The sequence below is a fragment of the Tachypleus tridentatus genome, chromosome 4 (genome assembly GCF_004210375.1).
Source record: "Tachypleus tridentatus isolate NWPU-2018 chromosome 4, ASM421037v1, whole genome shotgun sequence".
NCBI classification, from domain to species: Eukaryota; Metazoa; Arthropoda; class Merostomata; order Xiphosura; family Limulidae; genus Tachypleus; species Tachypleus tridentatus.
In genome coordinates, this window is record NC_134828.1 from 55,206,001 (window position 1) to 55,223,209 (window position 17,209).

Here is a 17,209-nt window from a genome sequence, read left to right on the forward strand (position 1 = left end):
CAGAACTGTAGTGGTAACATGGAGTATTAACTGCTTGTGTTCAAGCAACCAGACACTAAGCTCCTACAGACAATGTCTTGTGATACAGCAACAACTACTCTTACTCGCAAAAACTTACACCAACTAAAATAGTGACCCATGATAAATTTTCAGATGTGGGCAAAACTATATGTATAACTAATTAACACTGTGTGATTGGGCAGGGGCTGTTTTCGTTTGAAGTACAGTTGTGTTATGGGAATAATTACACTTTACAAATTATAAAGTTCAGGTGATTGACAGCTTAAACTTTCATATCATGTTACTTATACACAAATTATGTTAGATGAGATGTAAAAATATGAAGTTTCTAGTATGGAAAATAAAACAAGAACAATGTATTTTTTCTCTAGGAAGTATATGCTGTTGATAGTATGACATGTCACTGATTTTCCAAATAGCTGCTAACTGTTGGTTAGTGTATTCTTAAAAGTGAAAAACTAAAAATGTGAACAGAGCACCATACAGATGCTTTGTGATATACAAAGTTCTGTGGAAAGTTCAACCATCAAAATTCAAAATACTTTTCAGTCTCCTAACCAGACTTAATGTGTTAATATTAGTATTCCCACAAAACAGTCAATAGTGTGATGCTCCCTCTATAACCAAAAATTCTAAAGCAATTTTGTCTTGCCCCTGAAATGCTGAAGTCCAAGGCCTTTAAAGCATAATATAGACTTCATGATATTTCAGCAGCTTTTATAATAAAATTTTCACAATATATTCTGATGATACAACTTATTTTACAAAATAAAACAGATTTTGGCAAAATATCTAACAGGAGTTACAGAATGGTTACATTTACTATTTTTAAAAGGTGGTTTATTAACTAATACCAATGAGTGCTTATGAAATAAGATAAAAAAATTAAGATTATATTATGTGATAAATAAAAATCAATGTAATTAATAAACCTTGTACCAGCAATTTCTTTAATAAGTGATTACTTATCTCAAACATCACTCAAGTATCTCCAATTAATTTAGTTTTGGATAATTCACTATTTAACTTTATATGATAATTTTATTATAATTATTTTTTTGACAGTCACAAAGGTTACTTATATTAAAAATTAATAAAAGTTTCAATAATTTTTTTATTATTATGGCATGTCTTTATTTTTTTCAAATTTGAGGTTTATGTAGACAGTGACTTCATATTCCTACCTTAAGATTTCTAAAAAAATGCATGATGTCATCTTCATTTATATCATATGGGAGATTTCCCAAGTATACAGTATAAGGAGGCTGGGTAGGGAGTTGAGAAGGATCAATGTCAGGTCCCCGAGCAGCTTTGGGTGCAGTTGGAAGGACAATTTTCTCATCTCTCTTGTAATTTAATGGATATCTCTCTAATGCATTAGAAGAAAATAAAAAGAGATAAAACTAAATTACCTTTCATCACTGATCTTGACTGTTTACCAATAAATGTGATATGTGTACGAAGACCATTTTATATTATCTTGTTCAACATTTGCTAACAAATACTGAAACTATTCCAGCATGTCTATAAAATTATAATTTTGTGTATCATACGCAAGGAAAAATGTTTTTTTCCTTTTCTCAGAATTAAATCCAAGTTTGCAATTACTTGATGAGTTTATAGAAGTTTCTAGATTATACTCCAAATGATTTGTTTTCACATTCTTCCATACATTGACATAATTATTAATGTACTTGAGCATCAAAGTTTAATCATCACTTAGTTTATATTCTTCACTTCAACAGCTCATCTGTTGCTATCTTCAGGAATATCCTGAGGACAAGTTTTTATCACAGATTGGTGTACTATACACATTCATCCAGAGGTATTTTCCATTAGAACTTGAATCTCAAGGTGGATTCAATTTTGCTGATTTCTATGCTAAGCAGAATGAGTATAGGATACAAGTTAATTAGTATATAATTACGAAAAAAAGGCAAAAAATTAAAATCATGCTTGCATAATTACACAGATCTTTATTCATGAAGACAACTAATAACCAATTCCACAACCTCACCATATGTACCATAAATTTCCTCAATGTATATTTGAAGTTCAATCTAACCTGCCATGTTGCTCTGTCTCTTATCAATATACTACATATCCATTCTGTTGTTGGATTCCAAGAGTCCACTTTAATTTTAGTTGATTCCTTGCCACAAAAATACACATCAGTGAGTTAGTTTTTCATTTCAAACAGGTATATTTCAGGCTTCATACAGTGATAACAGATAATTAATGAGTTATAATTCAAACTAACCCTCTACTAAGACCACATTGTTTCTTATCCAGTTGCCATGGTTTCTCTGAAATTCCCACAAGATCTGTTCCTTTCAATTATATTTGCTGTTTGAAATGATACAGATTTTGAAAATGGCAGACAGTTTTATGTAATAAAAGGCAAATTTACATTTTTCATTTTTGAACTTTTTTGAGAATGTAATTTAAAGCAAGGATGGCTCACACTGAAATATATTAGATTTTGATTCAAGTAACTGTTAAGAAATACAAACACTATACTCCAGCTTGTTTATTGCTCACAAATGCTCAGCTACTTAGGTAAGGGCAGATTTACAAGATATATGTCTTTAGTAAATCATCTTTTAACATTTCTTTTAACCATTAACAGAGCATAAAGAATATATTTAGCTTCTCTCATCTGATGAAACATACTCAAATTAAAGCAACTGTGATGTCATTTAATGAATAATATTTGGTTATGAAACTTTGATAATCCATCTAGGATATGCTATAATCAACTCAACTGTGAAACAGCAGGATTTAGAATTATTCTGTTTTGGATATAAAAATTTTGAATAAACATGATTTTAGAGTTAGAGATAATCCAATGTTCACAGATGTAGATTGGCCCATTTTGGAAATAGAAGAAACTGCATTAAACACATCTGAGACATCTATCATTGCAAACTTTTGCAGGCACTGGATTCTGGTGAATTTCCTTTTACAAAATTGTGTCAGATCCACTTCTAAGCAATCACCTTTTATTGTAGTATTTTCTGAATCTTAATCAAGGTCAGGAAAATGCAGTAACTTCCACTTCTGGTAGCACTTTCATAAGAGGTTTAGCCTCCTAATCAGCATTAACAAGCTAGCTCAATGTGACCATTTTATGTAATACCTATCAGTATTACAGACTTCAGATATGCTAACTAATGGCTGCTGTATAAATGACTAATGCTTAACAGGTTTGTCTATCATAATTTAGAATGCATGAAATTGTCATGGCAAAATATTAGGCCCAAAAATAAAAATGTCTTTGAAAACTGTTAATTTTTCTCTTACTTTTGTAAATGAGACATCTTTCTCAAATACATAGTCTAATTCAGATCAACAGCAAGTGAGTTTCATAATTTCACAAAAATTGCTTCATTTTGTAAACAGTCTATTTCTGCATGTGAAAAAAAGCAAAAAAGCAGTTTACTTACTCTAATTCAGAAAAACTATTGTGGTATGCATAGGCAGTCTGTTGTTAGGAAACAGTAAGTATTTCTCAAGTGCTGGCATCAGTCTACACAAGAGTTTTTTGCATACCATAATTATATAGTTATTGTTATTTTTGATTATCAGAATGCCCACGAATTGTAGTGATTTGATATTTTCTACTTCTATGATGATTTGAAGTTTGTTGTCTATATACACAGGTGTTTCTGCTTGTGCAGCCAGGTGAAATGGTTCAACTGTAAAAATTGAGCTGTTTTTTGGTACAGTTGAGTAATGTTTTTTAACTAAATATTTGCTAGGACTGGAGAAACATGAAAGCAAATAGCAAGTACACTTGTTTCACAAACTACGTTGTTGTGTGGGAAGTAGATGGACTGTAAGCTCACTGTAGTTAGTTCCATGATAGCTTCAACACTCATAACATACTAATGGAATTAAGATAAAAAAAAAAAAAAAAGGGAAGGTACCCAATTAAGAAAACATTGCATTCTAATCATTTTAAGTAAAAATCTCACAACATATTTAATTTGCTATTTTTTGTTTCACTTTTTAAAACTGGTCTATATAACTGACTTGCTGTTATATATATGAAGAATAAGAAGTTCTTAATTTCATCTGAAGACAGAATACCTCTGAGAGGTTTTTACCTTAGCCTTCTATATTGAGCTTTTTTCAATAAAGTTCTGCCAACTGTATAAGGTACTTGGCACCTGTTTTCACCTTTATGTAATAAAAAAATATGAATTTATTATCACAAAAACACTTAAACTCACCATCTCCACTGTCACCTTCTACTGCTTCAGCCCAGTCTAACTTCTTAGCATTAACTACAGCAAATCCTAAAGGTGTATTCTCATCACCAAGAAAAGAATTCAGAGCTAGGGTTTTCCCCTTCATACGTTTGCTTTTCCCTATTTACAGAAAAGGAAGTTAAAAATTTAAAAAAGTAAAATAAAAAAATTGATGAAAACTATAAATATTATATAACTTAATCTAATTCCAAAATTTTAATATACCATAATTAAAGAATATCAAAGCAGCTATTTGTAACAAATTTTTGGTATTAATAAAATAAAGATACTTCACACTTAATTTATAAGACCTCAGTTGTGGTCAAATATATCAAAGGATTTGACCCTCAGAGTCCAAAACTGTAGTTAGATCTCAAATCAGTCAAGGGGTGATAGAGCTATGAGCTTAAAGTTTGTACTTGAGAAGATAACAAAACAGAGGGGGGGGGGGGTTCAACTCATGCTCATTCAGATGGCAGCTTAAATGCCCCATATCCAGATGTGCAATGCATTATTGAGCCTCGAAATGGTATTTTTTGTTTTATGTTAATTTATTTGTACATGACCTATAACATTTCTTCACTTTGCTAATTTTGAAATGAATTAAATGTTTAGATTGCATACTCTCAATTCATACATCCAACTTAAAATAAGTTTTTCTTTTCATATAGCACTTAAGTCCATAGTTTACTGTAGAGATGTACTAACCAACAATGTATTTAATTATCTTAATCAGTAACAGCCTAAGTTAGCTTGGTGCTCTGTGCAACTTGAATATTCAGGATTTAGCTTCTCAAAGAAAATTTATAATTACAAGCTTACTTCATCAAATTTGTTTTTGAACACATTGGTATGGACCAGTAGTTATGTGATAGTTCACTGAAATAAAGCTAAGGGTGGCCAGGTCACACTCTATAATGAAAACTTGTGAAAACAAACAAAAACACTTAACTTTACTAACATGAACTCAGTCCTAGGGACTTACCATATGGCTATTTTTGCTTATATACAGTTTTAATACTATAACTAGAATGATTAAATTATAACATGAAATAGCTTTAAACTTGTAACAATACACATTTATACTTGATCGGAAAGCCTTATTCAATGATGCAGATGATGACTACAGTGAATTTACAGGATTTAAGGCCTACAAAGTTTATATTGCTTCACTTTTCAATGTTGTAGGTAGGTGATTTTTACCTAACTTACCATATTTGCTAAATATCAGTTTGTACAATCAATAACTTTATGAGTCTAGTCAAAGATAACATCACCTTTTGTTGTTATATCTTAATTGCAATCATAAAATCAAAACATTGTTATTTTAAAGAAATTACTGCATTCTAAGGTAAGGGTACTAATATTACTGGTAGATGGATAAGTAATGTGGTTATCTGAAAAAAAAAAATTCTATAATTAAGACAATTTATCAGTTTTTCAGACATGCCAATGACATTTATGAAAAAAAGAAGAAAAGGTATATAGCCTGGCGCCACAGTGAGGCGCAGCCGCGCCTGACTATGGGGGTCTGGGTGAGATGCCGATTTTGTATGTCTGGAACAATTGTTTATCCTACCATGCGCCACAGAAAAATCAATGTGACAAACTGTACAAAACGCATGACTATCACGAACTTTTGATGCAATGACTGGATATTTTGCACTGTACTCTTTCCTTAATTTTGGATTTACAGTTTTAGTCCTTTTAGATTTGCCAGAAACAAGACAATCTGGTGAACGAGGCCTCTTTTTTCCATTTTGTAAATGATCGCATTGGTGTTTCTATGCCGCTTAGAAAACGAGAAATACCCATCTACGTGAGCACTGATTGGCTGACAAGCACTGATGACGTAACTATGGATTCCCCCACGTACCCAGTATGGAGAAGCACCGCACTCAAACTATTGGTAGATGTCAGAGATACAAATATTTTTTTATTATTTCAAGCACAAACATGATTATCGCAAGTAGTAACTTGGACTGTCTTTTATTTATTATAAAAATTTATTTGTATCTCACTAGAAATTTTCTTTTCACCCCTTTCAAGCTCTGGGGGAACAATTTATCACTTTATTGTACACGCCTATATAATATATAATAATTTGGGAGTTGCAACAAGTCGTAATATTTGTTTGTACGAGCGTAAAGTCGTAATGTATACACCAAAATTGTAATAATTACGCTCAAATCATAATGGTTGGCATCTCTGTAGAGAGGTTATGCATTTCCCAAAGAATACAGCCAAATAAACAGATGAAATTCCTCACGCAAAGTTAAATTCTCCAGGAATGTAATATTTCAAGTAGGATCATCATCCTAAACTTATGAATACTTAAGAAAACTTGGAAAATTGGTTTACCCTATGTTAATAAATGCAAAACCACAAATGACAATGTATTAAATCGATCAACACATTTCATTATCTTGATAGTTAATAAACTTGTCTTCTAAAATTGAATCCTTTGTAGCAAAACTATAACATATTTTAGATATTATGTATTTTATATATTCTTTTGGATTTTGTGCAAAAGCGAATGCTAGCTTAAAATGCTGCGTTAAGTAAAAATATATACTCAATTTTTCAGTGTATAAGACACACCCTATTTTCAAAGCTATCTTAAAAGAAAAAAATATTCTTCACAGTTATCATTTATTTATTTGTTCAACATCAGCATAATCTTTTATTACTCTTCAGAATACTTCAAAAGCTATCTTAATAATAAAATATGATTGTTTCATACATTTACATCAAAACATTGTTCATTTATTATGAAAACTTTAAAAATCTTCTTTTGCATCACTGAAAATAAGTACTAAAAGTTCACTCTCACTTGTCCTCAAACAATATCATCTTTGGTGCCATTAAGGCAATTGTTCACATCACATTTTTTAAATACTTTTATTACAGTTTCCCCACTTTGGAGAAGAAAAAAAGGTTTGGTTTAAACATTAGCAAAACAAATATACTGCTTACTTATAATAAATCTCTCCAAAATCTTTCAAAAACATTCATTCATTATAAAAACCTTCAAAATCTTGTGTACTGTTGCATTCACTATCACTGAAATAAAGTTCTGAAGGTTCATTCTCACCCGAGCCATCACTTTCCTCAAACAGGATATCATCTTTATTACCATCAAGGGACTTGCTTGTGCCACATTTTTTAAATGCCTTTATTACAATTTTAGTCTTAACTCTGTCTCATGAGCTTTTCACCCACTCAGGCACAAATGGAATGCTTGGTTTCTTCCTTCTTCTGGTAGGAGTCACTTCGTAGTCAACAATCTGGATCTATTTGTTCCACTCCTTACGCATGAAGGACTCACTCATAGATACATCCAGTGGTGGTAATTGGCTTGTTTGCCTACCAGGTATAACAGCCAGTTAGGTCTTCATTTTGGCAATTTTTTTCCTAAGCTGCATCAGTCCTATGTGTTCTAAAAGAATCCCATACAAGAGAGGCTGGGGCTTTCAGTAATCCACCTGGAAGTTTAGCCCACATCATCATCCCATCTTCAGCCATCCATTTCCTGGGATGGACATGAACAAAAATATCACTTGGCAACTTTTCTTTTGGCAAGATTTTTCTTCTAAATATCAGCACTGGTGGAAGTTTTGAGTCATTGACACAGCATAATAATACTACAGTATAATGGGTTTTCTCATGCCCACTTGTTTCTATAGTTATTCTCTTAGTGCCTTTCTTGTCAGCAGTTTTATGACATGGGACATCAAATGTCAGTGGCACATCATCCATATTAGCAATTTGAGACAGCTCAAAATTTGTTTATTTTCTTGTGTTTATTATATATGTAAGGAATTCTAAAATTTTATTCTCAAACTCTTCTGGCATCTTCTTTGCTATTTTGGTTCTTGTTCGCATTGCTGTGGGGTTTTTTTGTTTCATGAATCTAACACCAATATGTGACTTGAAAATCATAATTTTTTTCCCTGAGCTATCTGTTTTTCTTTGAAAATTATCACTTTTGTTGAAAGTACAATGCCTTGACTTCTCTGTTCTGTTACCCACAAGTACAATTCTTCTTCAACTTCTGGCCATTTGGCTTTCTTACCTCTGAAGTTGCATTTACTGCTCCTAGGTGATTGTAATTGATCTTCTTGCTTATGCCAAGTATGAATCATTTTTTTCAGTTAGTGGCAACCCTAAAACTCTTTCAGCTGCCCTATTACCATGTTCCTATGCATACTTTATGACATTTAGCTTAAATTTTAAATTATAGCAATGTATTTTTTGCTTTGACATGGTGTTTCACTTTATATTTTTTTATATTCCCTAAAACAATGACTTTTTTTTTTTTGTCACATAAGGCTCAGTGTGTCCCCAGCCTTTTCACAATACCAAGAATGAACTTGCCAGGCTAATGAGCAACTATGATGTACCTCACACTAATTTCTGCCAACCAGCACACCTTCTGGTTATTATGATCTGCCCTTTGTATTCTAAATGTCTCATACTTCACCATTAACCAACAGATGGCATCACCCAAAGAGGATGTATAAGAGGTAGCATAAGCTTGTTTATTTTTGCTCTGACCTGAAGCCACAGATATATACTAAAGTGCACACCCTAGAGTGCTCTGCGTTGACTGGTGATGCCAGTGAGCTTCGACCGGCAGCCATCTTGGTATGTACAATCTCGTATTAGCTGCTTGTATAGAGTTTTGTTCTCACAATTATTATCAGTTTCTAAACTTATATGCTTTATTGTGTTCTTTATGGATATAACTCTTATACTGTTAGTACAATGTCTAATTTAAGTTAAAAAATTGTCCCCCACAGAACACTATTCTTCAGTCATTTCCCATAATAACCTATTTTCTGTAGCCTATAAGAGAAAGAAAATAAGTCCAGGGAAGTATAAAGGTTTATCATGTTAGTTTCCATTTATATCCCCTTTTTTTGGAAAAAAGTGCACCTTGTACACTGAAAAATATAGTAGTTTAAAAACTCAAAAGCTTCAAAACTAGAAATTATGATAAAGACATATACAAATCATAAGAAACTATCAGGCTACTAAAATTACAAAAGTGAAGTAATAAGTTAAGACATTATACAAACAGAAACCAACCAAATATTACACAGCTAAAATTAATAGACTTGGGAAAAAATATAACAGAGAAAGAACAGTCAAAGAAACTTAGACATGAAAGATTTTTCTAACAGAAGGAAAAAAAATAAAAAATTTGAAAACATTAAATAAACATAATAAGAAAACAAGTTGGAAGCAACACAAACACATTGTTAGGAAGCATACATAACATTAAAGGTTAGTTACACATACACACAGTTTTTCACAGTATAAATTTCATAAATCAAGAAATCCAGGGAAAAGAAAATGTTTGTAGAAAATATCTGGAAGTAAGAAAAAAAACAATAACCAAAGCCACTTGAACCCTTAGCTGTGAACTACACCATATGGTGCAACTGTGAACTGTCAAGCAATGGTCGACTTGTAATATCGTAGTTCTGACGTAGTTTCATGTGGCAGCACAGTCAACAGGGTCCAAGTGCTATATTTGTCTGGTTGCTTTTGGTATTTGGCAGTGTCAGTTTAACAGAAAACAGCAGCATGTTGTGTTCCTTAGTGCAAAAATTGTGGTGGGCACAGATTTCCGTCTAATACGAGTAAGGAGAGTGTTAGAAAATCCTGGATCCTGGCCATCAGAAGAGCTAATCAAAAGGCCAAGTTTCATGTGTGGGAGCCTGGACCAAGCTGTGTTGTGTGCCATGATTACTTTGTACCAACAGATAACTACAGTGAAACATCTTTTGGTAATTATCATTTCAGTATTTAAAAAAAAAAAAACCCACTACTTCCCCTTACTACCTCAACTACCACCATCACAGGGGCCAAAGAACACACACATACATATATCCACACACTCACACACATCATCTACTACCATCACTAATCAATTTTTTTTTTGCTTCTAGAGCCTTTATGATTTCATATGAAGCCAATGCTGTCAATATTTAAAAGTATGACAAGTTGTACATCATAACATGTACAAGTGGATTTTAGTGATACATATTTTTTATAAATAATTCTCTTTCAGGTTATGAATCTTAAGCAAAATGTTTGTGACCAAATGCAGTTCCAAGTGTTTTCATGGACAGCTTCACAGCCATCAGAAGCAAAGGAGAGGACAGCTTGCCAAACAAAACACCTGAATCAGACTGCAAGAATGATGTCAAGCCAGAGTTCACCAGGATGTTCACATTCAATCCAGGAATGCTTGGAGTGTGAAGTATAATAACTCCAAAGCTGTGCACGTTATATCTTTCTCATGACATACAATTTCTGCTCAATATGATATATCTTTGTAACTTATAACTAAGTAAGCATAACCTGTCCCCAGCATGCTACACTGAATTAATCATTTTCACCCTATGACAAAACCCTAGCCTTAGTAAGCATAAAAATCAAGGAATGTCACAAGTTCACTATCACCATAAAACTGACATTGTTTTGTTTCATCATGCACCTATTCTACACTTGTTTTTTAAGCCCAGATGACATTGAAATGAATAACAAGGCCTATAATATCACCCATTTAAAAGTTCATGATTCACTTAAGAAAAAGAAAATTTGTCATGATATGCAAATACAATATACACAAGGTATTTATATGTTAGTTACTTTATGTTCCTAAATAAGTTACATATGACATATAAGGACCAAATGTGTATTTACCCAGTAATAGCCCGTGTCCAGAGAAAGCAACAACAAACAAGATGAAGGACCCTGACGATTGTGCTGCCACCATGCGATTGTGGAAACGTGCTAGTTACAAGCTTCCCATTGCAAAACACACCATATGGTGAACTTTAATTTCCTTTGAGCAACAGCCTGTGGAATGCACCCAACTGATTACTACATTTTGATTGGTTGATAATTTATTTCCACTGATATGACTGGCTCAAAGCATGCTGTTCTACTTTAAAAAATTACATGCAATTTCCTTTTATATATATATATATATATATATATATAAATATACACACACACTGAAATGTTACATAATACAAATGAAATATACAAAAAAAAAATTATAAAATTCTGGAAAAAATTCCATACTGCATTATAATTTTCAAGGAAAAAAACTCTGCAGCTAAGGGGTTAAAGTTTAAAATTTTGTTGGATGGTTAGAATAATTTTAGTAGGGATAATTTAGTCTCACTAATCTTTTGAAATTATTTGAACATGTTACAGCTTATGTAATTGAGGATATGGGTGAGGATTTGGTTTACCTGGATTTTCTTAGTGCCTTTGACAAGGTGTCACATAAAAGGCTTGTTATAAAAATTCTCTCTCTACGTGTAAAGGCAAGGTTGACTCAGTGTATAAATAAATGACTGGATGAAAAAAGGCAGAAGGTTGTTATAAATGAAGTTCATCACACTGGATTAATATCTCATGGTATAATTCAGTGCTGTGTTACAGCCTTTGCTCTTTTGATTTCTATTAACCATATCTCAATGTATCAGGGGTCAAAGGTCCTGTCACTGTGTTTGTTGGCTCGAATTCAAAATTTAAATATTTACTGTTTTACGAATTTATCTCAAATTTAGTATCAAACTAAGGTCAACATTTTGCTGAAAAAAAAAACATCTGTATATACAGCAAATATGAGTTGCTGACAAATACCCTAAATAGTCTAAGTTCACCTATGGTAATAGGTGGGTAGAAAACTATTACTTTAGATAGTGCAGTTATAGCTTCATCTGTTGGGCCATTGATGAATTAAGCTTTTACTGTCTACAAACACATCCTTTTTAACCTGGTAACAAATTTGTTAGAGCATTGTTTTATGATTTGATTATGGTTGGGAACCTAGAATCAAATTGGCATTTAATTCATACATCACTGCTTAAATTACCAAAATAACTTCATTTTTGTCAACTTTGCTTCCTTAGGTGGACATTTAATTTGAAGTATAGAACATCAAATTAATCATCTGATTAGTGGTCAGATAAACAAACAGGATCAGATAAGACTACAGTAATAAATACTAGCATTTATACAACTTTGTACAAGCAAGTTTAGTTTATTTTATAAATGTTTATTTTTAGCTGTATAGAGTATAATATTTATGGTTACAACATTTTACCTGGTTTCACCAAAAATAAATGTTTAAGTATTACATAGCAGGGTACTTTCCTTGATTATCTAGTTAAGTTTGTATTCATGTTTTTTTTTTTCCTTTTCAGTTTGCATATTTTGCAAAGTTATTGAATCTGTAGTTTATTGATCATGGTAACATTTTAAGTTCTAATTTTGTAGCATGTTTAGATTTATTTTTGTTCTGAATAGCTTGGATTAATGTTTTAATAACACAATAGAATCAATAAAAGTACTTAAATATAGAAGAATTTAAACTCCACTGCCAGTTGTGAGTCTTGGTCCTTCCAAGATCATTTTCAGTCTGAAATAAAAGATGCTGCAAACAACTTTATTATATCCATTAAAAATGATAAGCAAATTAAGTTGAAATTAGATGGGTTTTTATAATTTAATTATTTAATCATTTGTGCATTATTATGCTGGTGTATTTTTTATGAATTTACACAAAGTTCTCCTTTGAATATTTGGTGCCATGACTGTTTTTATGAAGTATTCTTTGTACATATAACTAATAAAACTATTCACATGCATTTCAAGTTTACTGTAACAAGTTTCAATTGTGTCCAGTGAAAAAGGTCACCTAGTTATGTTAATTTCTTAAGAATAAACTTCAAGATTTATTTATTCTCAAAAGCTGTTATGAAAAGAAATTCCCAGTCATAGCCTAAAATGCAAAGCAAGTGTTCCAAGAATTATGAGAATCTTTAATAAAACTAAATTTAGAATTTTAAGTCAAGTGATCAAGAAAAAAAGAAAATATATTTCATTATGCTTAAATTTTAGAGATTTGCTTTCTTGGCCACAAATTGTTCCTAAGTAGATTAAATATTAATCATGCCAATCACAGCTCAGTAAAACAAGTGTTTTTTTTCCCTAGTAAATTAAAAAAAAACTCAAATAATGCTTTAAGAAAATACAATAACACAATCATGGATGTAGGTCTATCCCACCTTGTATTCTTGATATATCCCAAAAACAACAATTATTCTAAATAGCCTTAACAGTAATTATCAGACCTTACCTTACCAACACTTTTCTTTTTAATGTTACTACTTGGGAAATCATCTTGTTTGTATCATAAGTGTGCACTTTGTGTTGCTTTTTTCAATTTGAAAATTAACAGCTCGTACAAAATATTCATGCACAATGAAAGTTCTGAAACTCTTGAAAATACTTCACCAAATCTAGCAGCAAGTTCATAGTTTACAAGGGTTAAATGTGTGTATATATATAAGTAATAATAATTTGCTTTATTAAATCTTCTCAGACCTTATCTTAATGGATTTTTGTAAAATTACATAAAAGGCAATGATCAAACAAAAAAACAAAACAAACTTTAATACCGCTTAGTGAAACTTTAAAAGTTGTAAATAAAAATATCATGATAAATCACAAATCGAAATATTAGTAAATGTGACGAAAACAACTGAAATGATGCACTGACACTACAAAATCCAATATCCTCTTAAACACAAATGTGCATCTATGTATTAGAGAACAAAATGCATTTTTTTAACATTTAGAACTTGTAGTTTAAAGTGAATACCTGTTGATTAAAACGATTCTGCCGAGATTCGAGGATAATTAAATGTTTATGAAACAAGAATTTTGCTACGCTGCCCCAAAAAATACACCATTTGATTTGGGTCAGTGTCATAGTAATATACAATTATCACAATCCCTTAATTCATGATCACATCAAGTAAATAACTACACAGCCATACATATAACTTAACTTGAACTCTGAATTAATAGCCCTACTAATACTGAGATTCAGGATATTGTTTTCAGAATTTATAAGTTAATTACATTGCTTAACCTAACTTTAACCTTTTAGGCCTATTCTTAATGTTACGTATGCATGGCGCTGTCGCATTGAAGTTGTGGCACGTTTAATTCTTAAATTAGGCCTAACTGAACGAAACTATCACGCTTTACTAATTCAATACTACAAATAAACAATAAGAATTTCCTATTAAAACCAATAAATCCGTTACTAATTTTTCATAATAGGACTTGAAAGTTGATTAAACTTATATTTCTTGTTGAAATAAAGAAAATATGGGGTAAAATTTGTTAACACTTCAGAACGACTATACTGTACCTGAAGACGCCATTTTGTCATTCACACACCCGGAAATACCCTTAACGGATTTTTGTAGAATTACATAAAAGGCAATGATCGAACAAAAACATAACTTTAATGTAACTTAATGAAACTTATTAACATAAATTTAATGAAAACTGTTTTTCTAATTATTATTTTTAGCGTGAAAGAATTACAACATTGAAGAGTATTTGTATATATATTGTGAACAACGTTAATGACGATGAGAATACTTTTTCTTCCTTTTATAAATTAGTACAATTAAAGAAATAAATCTCTCGACGTCTCAAACAAATTTGGTCTGTTATAAAATATATGTGGCTCTTTTTTGTTCATATACCTGTAATTTAAGGACAAAAAAGAACATGTTTATTCACCCAAGTTATCTCATCCACTAACCTAAATTTTAAATAAAAAATCAAGAGCAGCTCTTGTCATTTTAAATACTTATCAAGTCTTTCTTTAAATTCCCTTAGTTAAAAAATACACCATATGTGAAGGTAACCCATTTCAAAAGTCAATCACTTTCTGAGAAAAACAAAGCAATCTTGGCTGAAGATAACTCCCATTCAGCCAAAATGTATATTTGTATTCTCTAGTTTTATAATTCTCACTACTAATTACGAAAAACGATTATGCTTAAATATTACCAATCCCCTTAAGAATTTTACACACCTCAGTGACATTCTCTTAAGCTATTCTTTTTGAATAAAAGAAAACAATTTCAGAGCTTCTAACATGTTCTTATATAATGATGTTGCCATCCCAATTTCATTCTTGTAACCACCTAACAATTCAATGTGGTTCCTAAGGTAAGGCACCATAAACTGAAAACAATACCCCAAAAGTGGTCAAACTAATGATATACACAAGGAAATTACAAAATATTTTGCCTTGTATTTATTGTTTCCGCAGGTTCAACCTTAAATCCTATATGCCTTGCCATTAGCAATAATACATAGTGTGGATGGCTGAAAAGACTGATTAACTAGAACACTCAGTTTGTTTTCTTCCATGATCATTTAAGATTATTTCCGTCAAAACTATAATCAAGATAGATATCCCATATCCCTTACATTGCATTTATTATACTTAAGTGCCACTTACAATTTATACGCTAACCTCATTGAATAATCTAAATCCTTTTGCAGTAATAGCTTTATCACAGCCAGAAACACTCAAATTTTTACTATCACTAGAAAATATAATTTATGTAATGATTATTCTTTCATCTGTGTCATTTGTGTAAATCAAGGAAGGAAGAAAAAGGTCCCAATACTGAGCATGGTGTGCATTACGTGAGAAATTAATCTAGTTTGAGCTCCATTCATAATAATCAACTATTTTCTTCCATCCAGGCAGTTTTATTATCCTATGAGTCAACCAATTTTCCTCAGCCAGAGGGAGAAATTTTAAAACAAGTCTTTTATGCTGAACCTTGTTTAATATTTTCTGAAAATTCAGATTTATCAAATCTTCGCATGTACCCTTATTTATATAAGCAGTAGCTTTTTCATAAATGACAAAAGATTAGTAAACCAGGATGTTCCTCCAGTGAAACCACACAAAACATCTTTTATCAGACTTTCACAATTTTTTTTTAGCAATTGGTTTAAGATTAAGAGACTTATAATTAGTGGGGCAAATTTTATCACTTCACTTGAAACGAGGTCAAGATTAGCCTGCTTCCAATCTTTTGGTACTTGCCCACTGTTCGAGGACATACAGAAAATAGTAGGAAGTGATTTACTTATCTAGTTCTTGACCTCCTTTAAAATTCTTTAAGGAACATGCCTATCTTGAATTTTTTAAAAAGTCTAATCATTTACCATATTTGATCAGTATCTCCAGTTTACGTCAACTGCCCTGCACACAAGAGTTAATTATTATCTAATTCCTTTAACGTTTGGTTTAAAATCTTGGTGTTCCTTTCATATACAACAAAACACCAGTAAAAATAACATTAAATGTATTGAAAATGTGTGAATAGAAAATAAAATAAAGGAATTTCGATTGATCTGCCTTTCAACAATGGGCCAGATGTTTTAATGGAGAATATTAAAATACGTTACTATGTAGGATAAGTGTTTTATAAATGCAAGTTACTTGTCAGGATATGAATTCGACTTGTTTGGATGAAAACAAATTCTGATTTTAAAAATATTGATTTATGCTGTTTTAGAATTTGAGGTTGTATTGGTTGTTGGGGGTAAATAAAAGTTTTTTCAGGTTTGTACAAAAACACAATTACAACTTTAAACTATAACTTTTATCTTTGAGAATTCAACCGAATTAGATAAGTAAAATCGTTTGATCACTTTAACACAATTTAAAAAAAAAGCCATAACTGGTTATACCAAGCTAAAACTACATTAAGCATTAATTCTAATGTCAAAAATATATTAGCATTATTTCATTATACAGGGAATTGAGTAAGAGGCATAAAATCAATTTTGAATATGCAAACCAACAAGTCATGTGACACATACAGGTGATATAACGTTACGGTAGAATGGAATGCGTTACAACTACATTTTGACATTGTTTGCTCTGTCGGTAGTGGATTCTAATAAAAGTTGACTGCTTTTGGATGCGTACGAAACAATTCTTTCTAATACATCAGCTCTTTGTAAAAATATTCTGATCGGAGGCTTATAACTTTCAAGACGAAAACATCTCT

The 17,209-nt window shown here is 31.4% G+C and overlaps 1 protein-coding gene across 6 annotated transcripts in view; it reads right to left on the reverse strand.

The window, feature by feature from the left end:
• Window positions 1-14,610, reverse strand: part of eIF4B (eukaryotic translation initiation factor 4B) — a 56,960-nt gene extending 42,350 nt beyond the window's left edge. For 4 of the 6 annotated variants that reach the window (XM_076498630.1, XM_076498635.1, XM_076498633.1 and 1 more), the window contains exons 1-4: window positions 14,527-14,544; window positions 10,992-11,147; window positions 4,257-4,394; window positions 1,206-1,390 (exon numbers count right to left, since the gene is read on the reverse strand). In XM_076498630.1, coding sequence (XP_076354745.1) covers window positions 1,206-1,390; window positions 4,257-4,394; window positions 10,992-11,064 — 396 coding nt within the window. In that variant the 5' untranslated portion in view covers window positions 11,065-11,147; window positions 14,527-14,544. Of the gene's footprint in view, window positions 1-1,205; window positions 1,391-4,256; window positions 4,395-10,991; window positions 11,148-12,655; window positions 12,724-14,526 lie in introns of those variants that run through there. The other 2 variants (XM_076498631.1, XM_076498632.1) reach the window with 2 other exon arrangements.
• Window positions 14,611-17,209: the final 2,599 nt, after the last annotated feature.